The 16,678-nt window shown below is 38.4% G+C and overlaps 1 protein-coding gene across 1 annotated transcript in view; it reads left to right on the top strand.

Annotated features, from left to right (window-relative positions):
* The window catches only part of LOC124723127 (palmitoleoyl-protein carboxylesterase NOTUM), a 235,440-nt gene that overhangs the window by 178,713 nt on the left and 40,049 nt on the right, over positions 1–16,678 (top strand). The window contains 1 exon segment of the mRNA XM_047248314.1: positions 6,788–6,943. Within this exon segment, the coding sequence (XP_047104270.1) occupies positions 6,788–6,943 (156 nt within the window).

The following is a 16,678-nucleotide window of genomic DNA, read 5'->3' as shown; positions in this document are numbered from 1 at the left end:
TCCTCATTCACACTCAAGAGGATGTAATAACAATGGCTACTTAGTTCCCATTTCAGCCTGACAATGCTCAGTTTGATTAAGTCAAACTGCTCACTACAAGAACTGAAGAAGGAAAGGCAGCTGGCATGTATATGAGCCATGGACACCCAAAACTAGGACCGTGAATGTTATAAAACCAAACACTCGCCAGTGAGCTACAATCCAGGCAACCAAGTATATATTTTTTCAACTGTGAAAGTTGAGTTATAAGAAAAAAGTTGAGCACTGCTTTGTTCCATACTGAAAGCTATGTTGATGATCAGGCATCACATCTTTTGTCAAGGATGATTATACCTCACTGAGGGGACAACAGTGCAGAGACTTCATCCAAGTCCTTTGCATGAAGCCCTGCCATATTTCTGAGGCACAAATATATGATAGAGTCTTCCAGTATAGAAACATAAAGACCTGCTCAATGACTGCAGTACCAAGATGGAAGTAACTCCACTTGGACATACAATTGCCATAAGGATGTGAGGATTCACGATTGCCACAATAAAAAGAACTAATGACTATGTTCAGATCCAAGAATCTGTAAGCTGTCTGAAATGGTGAGTCACTGTTTTGCAAGGATGGGATCAATGCCACTTGTGCACTGTATGCAATTATGTGGTCACTGGCTGGTGATGTATGGGTCACAGGTTTGGTTACTACCTTCTTCAGTTATTTATCATTTAATATTTGTGTGTTATGGATGTTTCATAGACTTACATATTTGTGGAATATTGTAATTTGTTAGAACATTCTGTTTGTATATAAGTAGGAGCACTCTCTGCTGAGGCAGACAGTTCAGTTCTGTGTATGCTTCCTTATGTGCTCAATAAAAATGCTTTCAATCTGAACTGTTAGTTCTTGCTAAGAACCATGTTCTTGTAACTGATACTTGATTCCGGATCTACATGAAAATATGTATGTCACTGTAAGATGACTCAGAAGTTCACTTATATTGATACTATCTTTTTTGTCTCAGTTTATAAAAATTATGTCAGTTAGGGTGCTTTGATTTGGGGCTAATCTGTGAGAAATTTGGCTATGGGAACTAGGTTGTAGCTGTACATTAATTTTTTTATGTCTACCTTCCTGCTTCTGTGTAATAGAAAATTTACATATATGCCTCCATTGGCTATAACATGTCTTTTAATTTGAAAATTTGCTGGGAAAGGAATCCATCTGGTTCAGAAAGAGTCCAAGATCCCATAAAGATGCCATGTATATTGTTAAAACAACAAGTTACAAGACTAACAGGCAATTAAATCGCATGTACTTAAACACTTTACTTCAAATCCAAGTCATATATATGAATTGTATACACGTGAAAAAATTCCTACTAAAATACCAGGATTTCATCCAAGTGTTCCACATTATTACACTGAAGAGCCAAAGAAACTGGTACACCACGAGCCTAATATCATGAGGGGCCCTGCGAGCATGCAGAAGTGCTACAACACAACATGGCATGGACTCAACTAATGTCTGAAGTGGCACTGGATGAAATTGGCACCATGAATCCTGCAGGGCTGTCCATAAATACATAAGAGCATGAGGGGGTGGAGATCTCTTCTGAACAGCACATTTCAAGGTATCCCAGATATGCTCAACAATGTTCATGTCTGGGGTGTTTGGTGGGCAGCGGAAGTGCTTAAATTGAGAAGAGCAACTCTGTAGCAATTCTGGATGCGTGGGTGGTCACATTATCCTGCTGGAATTTTCCTGCTTGTGTCTTTTACTCTGATGCATTGTCTCATATTATGATGACTGATTAAATGGCCACATAGATAATTAAAGTGGGTGACACCTTTAAAATTCTTAGAGTTTTTCAGGTCATGTGGTGGATATTATCATGTATTTTATCTTATTTTCATTTACAGTAAGATTTGTCCTCCTCCTGCTATAATTACTTCATTTTAAGGTCTCTTCTGACAGTTAAAATACCTCCTGTGTATTTATGTGGAGGACTGAATTTAATCTCTATTGTACTTCTTTTATCTTTATTTATTGACTGAGCATAGCAAAGTTAAATAGGATACCAGAGAGACTGTCACCCTTTTTCACTCAACAGCATTGTTATAGATTTAGGCATTTCATGCACAGATTTCATCTACTAGTTGTTGATCACCATTGCTTAAAAGTTCTGACACTACCTCATCTTAACCCAACATACAGCTATTTCCAATTTATATATTACTGAGACCATCTCTTGCATTGTTGGTTGTTTTGCTTCATTTCTGTCGAATTCACTTCCCTCCATATTCTCCTCCTGTTCATGCAGGTCTCTTGATATTTGAATTGTGTTGATATTCGGTATACCTTAAAAATATTCCATCCCTCTCTTTAACATATATTTTTTTTTATGTTTAGATATCCCACCACTTCTATTTCTACTTGTTGGTTGAATTTTTTTCCTCATATGACCTATCATATGATAATTTTCTCATTTCATTTGGTTCCTTTAGATTTATCAGTTCATCATCAAACCATCTTCTTCTTCTTTTTTTTTCCTTCTAATACCGGTTTTTTCTTCTGTTGCCTCTTTCATTAATTTCTGGATCTTCTTCCACTTATATTTGTCTCCTATCATTTTTGTTTTCTGCCCATGGGATACATGTGTCAGGGTGATTTACTTTTTCTGTGCTGCAGTTTACTTTTTTTTTCACTCTAGTATTCTTTATCACTGTTACAGCATAGTGGTCTGAATCACAGTTTGGAACACCTATAGCTCCGTATATCTATAATTGGTAATGAATGCTGTCCTTTTACTAACATATGATATATTTTGTAAATTACTCCAGTAACAAGCAACTGTGGTGTTTTAAGATGCATCCTTATGTTTGAAAAGCAGGTACTCTTCCTGAACAAATGATTTCTAACAGAAGACTGATGTATCACAGATTCATCCGTAGTACTTTCTTTGTTTAATTCATATTTTCCTAACATTCCTCCATGTTTATTTTACCCAGTCTTTGACCTGAATTCTCGCTTAAAAAGGAACAGGTAATAGTTTTGCCGTTTACTATAGGAGCCTTCAGGGTCCCCATAAAACTGTCCTTTTATTCCTCTTTTGCTTCATATGTTGACATGTATTCCATTATTGTCATTATATTCCTGAATTTCCCTTCTGTTTCTAGTCTGATGACTTTTTCATTTATAGGTTACAATTCCAAGAGATGGCCCTCATCATTTTTGTTATTATGAATTCTTTTCCAGCTTATACTCCTCTAGGATTAGTAGTTTGCTAATTCTACACTATAAAGTAGGAAATCAAATCGGATAATCTCTGTTAGCTACAATAACTGATAAAAAAGAGATCTCTACTTGTCAAACATTGTAGTAGTTAAGATGTGGCCAACAAACACTCTTGGAACAATCACAAAATATGGAATTAATCAAGATCCTGGTTAATCAACACATTCGGATAGAAAACAAGAATAGATATTAAGTAAGCAGTGAGAGAACTAAGAAGCTGCTCCATTACTGGAGTAAGAGAACAGAATAATGTGCCCCTAATGTGATGCACACTTCACAAGAATTGTCTTGCCTTTGGCTAAGAAATATACAAAGTCTTCAATAATAAGGTCTGCCTCCATAGCCAAGTGGTCAATGTGACAAACCCTCATGTGAGGTTCCAGGTTCAATTTACAATACCACCAGGCATTTTTCCTTGGTGGGAGCACTGGACAGGTGCACTCAACATTGTGATGACAGCTGAGGAGCCACCTGATTGAAAACTAGCAGCTCTGAGGTCAGAACATTGACAATAGCCATGTGTGTGTTGTGTTGTCCCATGCCTCTCCATATTCCATTCATTGGTGAAGGACTGAGGTTGATACAGTGGTCAGTCGACTATCACATGGTCTTCAGGGCCTGATTGTAGAATTTTGTTTCCTTTTGTAATAACAAGACATATTCTTGGCAGCATAAAAGACAAATTAAGGCTTTGTATACTTACAATGTCTCAAGTAAATTTTGAATTTGGCACATTTTATACACTGAAGAGCCAAAGGAACTGGTACACCTGCCTAATATCATGTAGGGCCCCTATGAGTACACAGAAGTGCCGCAACATGACATGGTATGGACTTGACTAATGTCTGAAGTAATGCGGGAGGCAATTGACACCATGAATCATGAGGGGCTGCCCATAAGATCCGTAAGAGTACAAGGGGAGGAGATCTCTTCTGAACAGCACATTCCAAGGCATCCCAGATATGCTCAATAATGTTCATGTCTGGGGTGTTTGGTGGCCAGTGGAAGTGTTTAAAATCAGAAGAGTGTTCCTGGAGCCATTCTGTACCAATTCTGGATGTGTGGGGTGTCGCATTGTCCTGCTGGAATTGCCCAACTCTGTCGGAATGCACAATGGACATCAATGGATGCAGGTGATCAGACTGGATGCTTACATATGTGTTGCCTATCAGAGTTGCATCTAGATATATCAGGGGTCCCATATCACCCCAACTGCACATGCCCCACACCATTACAGAGCCTCCACCAGCTTGAACAATCCCCTGCTGACATGGAAGGTCCATGGATTCGTGAGATTTTCTCCATACCCATACACGTCCATCTGCTTGATACAATTTGAAACGAGACTCATCCAGCCAGGCAACATGTTTCCAGCCATCAACAGTCCAATGTCAGTGTTGAAAGGCCCAGGTGAGGTGTAAATCTTTGTGTCATGCAGTCACGAAGGGTACATAAGTGGGCCTTTGGCTCTGAAAGCCCATATCAATGATGTTTTGTTGAATGGTTCACTCACTGACACTTGTTGAATTGTGAATTGTGTTTTATTCGTCTCATGACGTACATTTGCAATCTATTTGGTTTGCATACAGGAGACATGTCAAAAATTTATAAAACAGTTACGATGATTTTTACAATAATAAATAATAGCACTCTAATAAATAATAAAACTATAAGGATATTTCTTGAAATGTATAACACATTGTATCCAGTTCAAATTTCCAGTTTGTCCTGCATGAATTCATCCACTGAGTAATTACACTTCGGTGTCAGTACCTCATATAGCTTTCTTTTAAGTAACATAAATTCATCTGCATCAACTTGTTCCCTTTTAATTTATTACAAATTTTCATTCCCATGTATTGAGGTCCCTGGGCATACAGTCTGAGGTGGTGGGTGGGGTGCATAAAATTGTCTTTGTTTCTAGTGTCATGTGAATGGACAAAATGGTTTCCCTCATATAATGCATGTCTGGTGTACAAAAGTATAATAATCTGATATATGTATAAGGATGACAGAGATAATATTTTAAGTTTTCTAGTTAATGGTTGACGTGGTTTTTTGTGATTTACAGTGCACATATTTCATATGGTTTTTTCTGTACTTTTAGTATCTGTACTATGTTTGTTGAGTTTCCCCAAAAACAATACCATACCTAATAATGGATTCGAAGTAGCTTGTATATGCTACTTTTTTTGTGCCCATGTCAGTTGCAGTTGATAATATTTGCATTGCAAATGCAAAGCTGCTCAGTGTGTTTGTCAGATATTCAATGTGTGCCTGTCAGCTCAAATTTTTATCTACATTTAAACCTAAGAATTAGACTGAGTCAACTTCTTCTATACCTTCATTGTTGTGTACAATCTTAATCTGCTCAAATTTTCACTGTTTGGCTTTGAACTGCATCACATGAGTCTTAGATATGTTTAGATTCAATCCACTTAGCTGAAACCAAGTTTCGGAGGTACTGAGGGGACTGATCACAGTTTTGGGAATCCTGATGTTCAGCTAAGACAGAAGTATCATCTGTGAACAGAACTGCTGTGGAGCTGATATTTAATGGTATGTCATTAACATAAAAGAGAAATAGGACTGGGCCTAATATGGAGCCTTGTGGAACTCCCTGAGATATTTTTTTCCAATCAGAAAAATAATATGCACCATTTGAAGAAATGCTAACTCTTTGCTCTTTGTTGGATAAGTAGGATTTAAGCCATTGATGGCCCAGTGTTGAAATCTGCAGCAATTTGTGGAAGGGTTGCACTTCTGTCACATTGAACGATTCTCTTCAGTTGTCATTGGTCCCATTCTTGTAGGATCTTTTTCTGGCTGCAGCAATGTCAGAGATTTTATGTTTTACCAGATTCCTGATATTCATGGTATACTCATGAAATGGTCATGCAGGAGAATCCCCACTTCATCGCTACCTTGGAGATGCTGTGTCCCATCACTCATATGCTGACTATATCACCACATTCAGACTGACTTAAATCTTGATAACCTATCATTGTAGCACTTGTCTTATATAGGCATTGCCAACTGCAGCACCTTATTCTGCCTGTTTACATATCTCTGTATTTGAATACGCATGGCTATACAAAATGAAAGTGACATCATGGTGCAGCTCATTGGTCAGCAGTGAACAGTGTGCCTGAGCTGTTACCCATATCAAAAGACTGAGTGGTCTGTATTACTGTTCTTTTGAGGCTGTAGACAAACTGTTAAGGAAATATAACTAAGGAAAAAAATGCCCGCCTAATGCTACAGCTACAGACAAATTCACTTTATGCTGCAGAATTCAAGCAATACTTCTCCTACAGTACATGAAGATCAAGCCTTCTGTTTCCAAGTGTGTATCAGGCTCTCTCTTTCTCTTTTTCTCTGCAAGCTGAGAGACCTTTTGTTATGAAATAAAGTGCATTTTCATTATTGTACTTGATATTTATGTTGGTTTTTAAGATGTGTGAGTATGTGATTTGATGACTTTTCTTTTGACCTTTTGTTACAGTGCTGTGTTTGCACCATCATGCATTTCACATTCTGTCCTCCTGAAGAGAGACTGGCTGTCAATAAAGATTAATGATATATCACTTTCACATGCTTTAAAATGTTGGGAAATGAAATCATACAAAAAACAACTGATGGAGCAGTGTGGAAATCAAAAGTAAGTAGTTGAGATTTTTGTGTGTTTGAACCAAATACATTTAAAGCATATAAAACTTTTAGAAGTGTAACATACAACCTCAACTTCAATGGCTCTCCCTAATATTCCATTTTCACTCCTATACATTAGTGTAGTCCCACTGTCACTCAATCTGTAAACATACTCATTTTTTAAAACATGCTGCAAACCTGGCTATAGTAACAAAGAAAGCAAAAGATAGCTCACGAAGCAGAACAGAACTCCAAAAACTTTAAAAATTGTACCACATGTGTCTCTTCAAACTCCTAAAACAGTCCTCTTTTTTTCAGTATAGAATATCATTTATTACGATGTGGTGTACTGAAATTTCTGTACTGCATACATCACCCATTTTAACTTCCTCTCGTTGGAACAAGAAGTTGTGTACAATAGGCTGTATCCTATCTGTAAATGAACTACAAGGGGCTTATTTTATATGAATGCCTGGAACAAAGTATACTACGATTAGTTGATGGAATTAAAAACACTTCATTGTTTGTCAATCTCGCAATTTTCTTACCACTGGCTCATGCCATTTTACCTTAACAAAGATTTGATAACATGCAGAACAACAACACATTGAATTACTGGTTTATCACTGCATGCTTCCTTGTTTGTTACATCTGCCAATTCATTTCTGTGATTTCCTGTGAACCATAGTAACCTTCAGAACAACACCCCTTTCTCAGCTTTTGTAGTCAGAGAAAGATGTCTTCAATATCTTGCAGTATTTTATCTGATGGCTACTGTGCTGTGTATAATAAAGAGCACTCAAGAATTTGGAGGCGATGAAGAATTTTTCTGGATAAGTATGTCTCATCTACTCCATTGCATTCATGGCTGCATTTAACATCAGATATGGTAAATTCATGTGCTAAAAAAGTCTTCAGATTGTGGTTAGGTGAAATGACAGAACAGACAAGATAGTTACCCTACTTGGGCCCATCTTGTGATGCTCATTAAAAATTTTATAAAATGTAGAATTACAAAAATTCTAAACCTACCAAGTCTCCTTTAGTTCAATAAATCTAAAGTAGGGTTTTGGGTCTTTACAGTAACTATGATGGCTGTCGACTAAAATACTGCATTGGGAATTATGTTTATCCCACAACAAATGCCATTTAGTAATGCTTTGTGTGCTTTCCACTTGAGCTCATCACACACAGATGGTTTATAAAAATTAATACAGTGGCAGAACAAATGTTGGAACAGCAAGAAATCTGTATGTGTGGCTCACAATGGGAAGCTACTGACAGACAGTGACTACTCAACCTCAGTGCAGAGGCTGGATATGAGACTGGTCCTGTAGGCACCTGTGACCAGCCTAATCCCTTCATAATCATAAGCATCAATAATCTTGAGATATTTAGGTCTTTTGGATCCATAAACTGCTCACCCATAATCAAGCTGGGATTTCATGAAAGCCTCATGAAACTGAAGTAGACATGCCCTGTCTGGTTCTCAAAATTTGTGAATAAAGAACTTACTGCCATTCAGTAACTTCAAGGGTCTTGTCTTCCGGTGTCTTAGGTATTTAAGTACAACCACTCCGAAACACATATAAAGCCCAGAAAAATCACTGATTAGAATAGTGAAAATGGCCCCTCCTCCCCCCCCCCCCCCCACACACACACCCTCTCCCTCTTCCCTCTCTCTCTCTCTCTCTCTCTATCTCTATCTCTATCTCTATCTCCCCCATCTCTCTCTCTCACTCTCCCCCCCCCCCCCCCAATCTCTCTCTCTCTCTCTCTCTCTCTCTCTCTCTCTCTCTCTCTCTCTCTCTCTCTCTCTCACACACACACACACACACACACATTTATTTTGTTTTATAGAAAAGCTAGGCTAGTGGCTACAGTCCACTCCTCCACCCTTCTGATTGTATCTCTGTTGACCCGTCATGGATATGGGACAAGGCTGGTCAGATATTTGCCAAAGGAAAGTCACCAATCAGCCATATATTTTCAGAAGTTATTTCATTTAGACAATCAGTTTCTGCATCTCATTAATGCCACCTTCAGGCCCTGCTTGTCAAAAACGAGTGTACAAGTAGTGTATATGAAGATATACTACAGTTCACATCACAGAAAATGAAGCACAATAATAAAAGTCCTTAAAACCAACAAAATGCAGTTTGCAGCATTAATGAAAGTTGCACATAACACACAACAAAGCAGAATATGTAAACATACTGGTTGGTATCGAAACTACTTTGACATCACAGAGTTATAAAAGAACATGCCAAACATTACAAAAGACCAAACAATGGAAAATATACAAAATCAGAAGCACAAACAAATAAAGCATTATCTGAATTAGTTGTCACAACATCAAAAAATGCAGCCTGAGCTGAAACCCAACAGCCAAAAAATTACTAAGTGAATAACAGTTAGCAAAGAACTTGCAAGGAATAATCATAAAATACCTAGACATCATAATGTTATATACCAAATCAAAAAATAAAAAGATATGACTTGGTGTCCCTCAAACATCAATTAATCTGTGGGAAAAACTAGTGTGGAAAAAAGAAGGATCCCAAGTATCATATTAACCAAGAGCAGTTGTCCTAAAATCTTGACTGTATAATTCCCATTTCCTGAGGGGAAAAAAGTAGTGTGGGGATGGAACAGGTTAAAAGTAAGATGTGTGTGCAAAAACCAACAAGATAGCAAGGTATAAGCCCGCTAGTTAAGGAACACACTGGCACAAGAAGGAGCAATATTTATGAGTGAGAAAGGAGTTTTTAAATCACTTCACACTACAGACCAATCACAGAGTGGAACAATACTAAATCAATTGATGTTTAAGGGCCACCAAGTAATAGCTTTTTATTTTTTTATTTTTTATATAATATTATTAATCTAGGTATTTTATGAGTCTATTGCTGCCAGAAGAGAAGCAAGTTTCTTCATATACTCTGTGTCAAATTGTACTTGTATCAGATCAGGTCCAATAGCCATAGATAAAACATATACCTTGAAGATAATCATTTTGTAAGTGCCAAGTCAGCACATGATCAGTAATTATCAGTTCAGGAATTAGTTATTAAAATGATAGTTACTGGAATGTCAGGCAGCAAAGATTCAGAACAAAAATTCCTCTTGGAGTGCAGACAAGAAATGAGAGTTTCCATTAATTGTCGAGATGGAGGCCCTTATCTTGACTGAGCAGGTTCTCTGCTTCTTGTATAGCCACAGTTTCCATGACCACTGAATCCCTATAGGATGAGACTGTGACTGAAACCTTGACACTTGCATAATCTGTGGAATGCCCAGTGGAAATACCATGTTCAGTCACTACAGATTTGCTGGACTGTAGAAGGCAAGTGTGCTGTCAGCATTCAATGCACCATCTGTGTCTAGTATTTGTGGTTTGTCCTAAACAATGTTCATCATAGTGACAAGCATTTTCATAGATATTTACCATTAATAAAATCAGATCATCTTTTGCGGATCTCAGAAAACTGTTGTCTTGGCTAATGGGTGGAAGATCACATCCAATTTATGCTTCTTCATGATTCCAACAATTTTTGAAGATGCATTTCCCACATACGGAAGAAAGACCATAGAGTTTACATCTCTTTCCTCGTCCTCTTACTTTTGTTGGTCTTGTATTTTGACCTTCAGAGCTTTCTTAATCTGATGTTCATTGTATAAAATTTTCCTGAATATCTCCTCCAGGTGTACAGTACCAGTTCATCCTGCAGGCTGTAAACATCAGACACTGCATGGACATTTGAAATAAAATTATAAGAACACTCATAGATTGTGATAAATTTGGCAGCTGGCTGCCTGCAACTACAAATCAGTGTGGTACATGCAGTTCCTGAAAAACCCATCCTCCTTACATCAAACTAGGACATCCAAAAACAATAGGCAGCTGGGAAAACTAGAAGAATCATTAATTAATAACTTTTGTGTAGTATAAAATAGTTGTGAAAGTGCCCCATGTGAAGAGTCTAATAGTGTATGCACCAGTAATAATTCTGACATCATACTGTTCCATTCTGTAAATATTGTCTCCTAATGCATTAGTTAATGTAAATAAGCAAAATAAACCAATTTCTTCACTCTTAAATAACCTATAATTGCCAACATTCATCTTAATCATCTGGCTTTTCACTGATGGGGTAGTACTATTCTGTATTCATGTACTTGCATCATCTGTAGAAATGACACTTTTCATCTTCTTACAAACATGATGATGATGATGATGATGATGATGATGATAGGTGGTGTGGGTACATGACAGTAATGTCATTGGTACCTGTATGAAAATGTTATGAGATGTGTCTTGATAAAATACAATTTACAGAATTATGGTAACCACTGCTAGAGAAAAATAGAAAACAGAAATGGATGACTGATGAGATTCTTTCATAGATGTATGAATGGCAAATGTATAAAGCCCAGTTAGATCAAACTAAGTACAATATTATCCAGAAACTCATAAGATCAAAGATTAGAGCAGCAAAAAGTGAATGGCTACAACATGAATGTGAAGAAACCGAAAGCTTGCAAGCTTCACATGATGACTTTAACTTACATAAAAAGTTAAAAAAAAAACTGCTGGTGTACATAGAAGAAAAAAATCTCCTTATTAACCAACAAAAATAATAAAATAGTTCTAGATACCATTGAGAAGAAGAGATATGGGAAGACTACATAAGAACCCCTTTTCAGATGATAGACCGAATGTTGAATTTTCTAGGAACAACTATTTAACAGGACCTCCAGTTATGAAAGAAGAAATTGAGAAAGGCATCAAATACTCAAAAACCAACAAAACCACAGGGCCTGATGAAATTCCAATTGAACTTATGAAACTCTTTGATGAGGAAGGTATCAAAGTCTTACAGAAACTATTGAACAAAATTTACAACACTGGCCATTACCCTGCCAAATGGCTATTATCAACTTTCATTCCCTTATCGAAGAAGAGGAATGTGAGAAGATGTGAAGATCACAGACTCGTTAGTCTTATGAGCCATTCTGTGAATATATTTCTGAGAGTCATCCATGAAAGGCTATACGAAAAATGTGAGAAATTCATTAGTGAGACACAGTTTGGATTTAGGAGAGGTTTAGGTACAAGAGAAGCAATAGTCACACTGTAAGTTATAGTACAAAACTGCTATGATCAGGCTAAAAATGTAGGCCTCTGTTTTACTGGCTACGAAAAAGCATTCAGTAGCTTACAACATCATAAACTCATGGAAATTCTCAAAAGAATTGATATAGATGAGAAAGATATCTGTTGTATAGAGAATTTGTATTGGAATCAGACAGCACAGGTTAAATTTGATAATGAAGTCACAGATTTTGTCAACATATGTAGAGGAGTCTGACAAGGATGCATACTGTCACCCCTGTTATTGAACTTACACTCTGAGAGTATTCTTCAGGAGGCACTTGATGATGTAGAAAAAGGCATAAAGGTTAACAGAGTGTATATCAACAACATCCACTATGCTGATAACACAGTATTGATAGCTGATAATTTAGATGATCTTCAGCAACTTGTCAACATAGTAGGAGATTACATCAGTACTCTAGGTCTGAATATTAACATAAACAAAGACTAATTTGATAATTGTCCCACAAGAATCTGACTCATTTAAAGATGCAAATCTACCATTTCAAGGGTCTGTAATAAAAAGAGTCAAAAAGTTTAAATACCTCAGATCATGGCTTTGTAAAGACTGGCAAACAGACTTGGAAATAAAATGTCACATAGAGAACACCCGAAATGCCTTCATAAAATTTAGGATTATTCTTATAAGCACAGACCTAGACCTAAACCTTAGAGTCTGATTTGTAAAGTGCTACATCTGGTCCATGCTTCTATATGGCTCTGAAGGATGGACATTAAATATGACAACAACGAAGAAGTTAGAGGCCTTTGAAATGTGGATTTATTGCAGAATGCTTAAAATAATGCGGACTGCAAGAATAACCCACACCAAAGTACTGGAATGAATGAACAAGCAGCGAGAAATGTTGACAGTGCTTGAAAGAAGAAAAACTGCATACCTAGGACATATAGTATGGAACACCAAATATATGCTTCTGCAGCTAATAATAGAAGGGAAGATTGAAGGGGAAATGATACAAAGGCAAAGAAGAACATCATGGTTGGACAATATAAAGCAGTGTACAGGACTATGAAGTGTAGACCAGCTATTACATACTGCAGTTCACAGAAGAAATATGCAACCTGTGGTTGCCAACATCCATTAATGGATAAGCAGAAGAAGAAGCTACAATTAAAAATATTACATGCAGCAAAACTTGTGTATATACATGTAGAAATACAAAAATTATGTATTGTGTCAGGACTAAAACATACATTAAAAAGAAAAAGTGCTGAAAAACAATTAAAATTATCATAGCAGCAGATAGCTGATCTCCAGAACAGAAAGGATGGACCAGCCACTTTGCAACACACTAAAAATCACCGACTTAAAAGCTTTACCTGGAGGCCTGACACACAATAAAACCTTAAAACCTTCACTATAATTATCTTTTCATCAACAAAAAGGAGGGTAGATTCCCACCTAAATCTGCCTCTGCCTATTTATTACAGTATAAAATGTATCTAGTTAAAATGTGGCATAATGTGGCTAGCATGCCACAGGCATCAGTGACAAGGAGTCCTCTTACTGGAGTAGGAAGACATATATGAAGGGATACCCCAGCCTGCAGCTAAGCCATGTCTCTGTAATATCATTTCTTCAAGGAGTGCTAGTTCTGTAAAGTCTGCAGGAGAGCTCATGTGAAGTTTGGAAGGTAGGAGACGATGTACTTGCAGAATTAAATCTGTGATGACAGGCCATGAGTCATGCTTGAGTAGTTCAGATGGCAGAGCACTTGCCTGCAAAAGGCAAAGGTCCCAAGTTCGAGTCTCGGTCTGGCACATAGTTTTAGTCTGCCAGGAAGTTTCATGGAAAAGTCTTTCTATTGATGGTAAAGTAATAGTATCGGGTGCACCTTAGCTGTGTATGGTGTGGACAGTGTTTTATAGGACTGTTGCACCATGAGAAGTAATCACGTGATGTGCAGTGGTGGCTCACTCGACTCAGCGCAGAGGCTCGGTATGGGACTGGTTCAAAAGGCCCTAGGTCACCAGCTAAATTCCTTCATGGTGCACCACATCTAGCATTTTAAAATAAGAAAGTCGTCCAGACCCATATACAGTGCACCTGTAGTCAAGCTGAAATCATGTGAAGACCTTGTAAATCTGAAGGAGGCAAGTGCAGTCTGCTTCCCATTAATTGTGGCTATGACATTTTAAAATAGTGAGTGCTTTTAGGGACCATCTTTTCAGGTCCCTGAGATGTGGCAACCATGTAAATTGAGAATTAAATGTGAGGCCCAGGAACCTCCACATGTCTTTAAAAGGAGAAACACTATCCCACATCTGCAACTCAGTAAAATTTAAAACAGAACATGGACAGTTAAAAAGAATGTTCACAGACTTCTTGGTGGAGGAAATAAAACCTCTTTTAACTGCCCATTTGTCCAACTGCCCAGTTGCAACTGACAAGTTGTTGTCGCAAGGCTCAAAGAGGAACAGAAGACACCCTGTGAGGTGCTATAACATACTATAATGGACCCTGGAAGGTAGGAGATGAGGTACTGGTGGAATTAAAGCTGTGAGGATGGGGCGTGGGTTGTGCTTGGGTAGCACTTATCCGCGAAAGGCAAAGGTTCTGAGTTCGAGTCTCGGTCTGGCACACAGTTTTAATCTGCCAGGAAGTTTTATAATGGACCCTATCATGACCATGTGACATTTCATGAGCTGCAGACACTGCAGAATCCAGCTCAGATGTGGAGAAGGGGCAGTTATATTCTTCATCAATGGTGGATCTGAAGTCCCAACTGCCCCTCTCAACAGCCACTCTGTAGTGTTGGAAGGCTGAATCCTGACTGGCAGTGGCAGTAACTGCAGCAAAATAGGTCACTATAGTCTACACAGTGTCTTATGAGTTGGTCTGGAGATGTCCATTTCCCATTATACCAGCCACTAGGCACATGTCTCCTCTGCCAGAAACCTTCCTGAAGGTCTCCCATATGACTACTTTTAGTGGAATGGTCTGTGGTGGTCTGCAACTGTTGCTGTGATCTCTTTTTTGCACTCCCTACCAATTTGGTGACATTTTGCCCTCACAACCTGAAAGACAGTTTCTCTGCTGCTGGTCAGCACCTGAATCTCCATAGAGCTGCTTGCATCATCCTAAATGCAAAGCAGCATTTATCAGTTCATCAAGAGATGGGCTGGCTTCCCAGCTGGCCTGAAGATTGCAAAATGGATACTTCAGTGGCATAATATGATACACCCATTCCTGGATGCCATCATGCTGTTCAAACACAGCAAGTTGACTGTGAAGTGTCCACTCTGTGCTACTGAGCACCCATTGTGGCAGTTTTCTGTTGGTCATCACCCTGTCTCACAGGTTAATCCAGGTCTGGAAGTGTAAAAGTGAGTAAAAGTCATCAACCACTTCTCATTGAGCAGCATGTGCAAGGGTAGGAGAGCATACCAACAGGTCGATATCAGTGAATGACCCTATTGAAGTACTGAAGTTCATGCTCTACCCCATGCTCAACAAGCGCACACATGAGGTCATGAGAAGCTTCTCAATTGCTGTACACTCAAGACACATGGTTGCAGAGCCACAAAGCACGCTGTATACATTAAAATTGTCACAGAGTAAGAACGAATGGTGGAGTTGAGTGAGAAGGTCATGGAGACCATCTTCATCTAGCACCTCATTTGGGGGTAGGTAGAGTAAACATATTGTTAGCTAATGAATCACAAGCAGTGATACAGTGGCTGCTTGCAGGCTGGTTGTGAGGGAGAGAAGCAAGGAATGGTAGGCATTGTTTAAGAAAATTGCCTCACCTCCTAAAGGATGAGGCCATTAACGTCATATTTTTTATGGAGAATGTAATCACGTAGCTCAGGGAGGTCAGAAAATTTAAAATTTATACTGTGGAAAGAGAGACACATTGGTTTACCCAGAGCTGATAGATGTATTTATTCCACATTTGTTCCGAACCCATTCAACTTCCACTGAAGTATGGAAGCCATCTTAACAGAGATGTTTCCTGTCTTTCCCCCTGTTGTTTCTTTATGGTGGGGAGACTGCTGCAGAGGGGGGACCTACTGGTTCCCTCAGCGGATGTCAATGTCCATACTGTCAATAATGCAGTCATTGTCTGTTGTGTCATACTGAACCAAGCTCACATGGTCTGATGGCTTTGGACCTGATCATTTTGGCCTGTTTGTTTTTGTCACCAGTTTTGATTTTGGGGATGATGGCAAGGCTGTTTCAACATAAAACATTCTCCTAGGTCTCGTCTACTACTTGCCATGAGAGCCTGCTATACTTTCCAACATCAGTTTTTGCAGCCACCATTATTTCAGTTGTATAAAAGCTTGGTTGTTGGAGTAGCTGTGCAGTCTTGCAGCTGACTCACAGATGCATGTTGATGTGCTCTGCTCAGCTGTCAAAGTCTGGATGTGAACGCTAGTCTTCTGGACAGACTGCTTTAATGCTTGTAGCAAATGATGTCATGAAACTTGGTGGCTGTGTGGCCATATATGCCTTCTGTGTGTCAGAACAGGAGGTGTCTTGGGTGACTTTAATCTCCTGTAGAGTCTTCTCTTCTCCAAAATCAGAGCTTTCCTAACTCCAATCTGTACAAGCTTGGGAGC

This window comes from Schistocerca piceifrons, chromosome X (assembly GCF_021461385.2).
Source record: "Schistocerca piceifrons isolate TAMUIC-IGC-003096 chromosome X, iqSchPice1.1, whole genome shotgun sequence".
Taxonomy (NCBI): Eukaryota; Metazoa; Arthropoda; class Insecta; order Orthoptera; family Acrididae; genus Schistocerca; species Schistocerca piceifrons.
The sequence above is the reverse complement of the archived record's forward strand: the minus strand, read 5'-3'. Positions and strand labels throughout refer to the sequence as shown.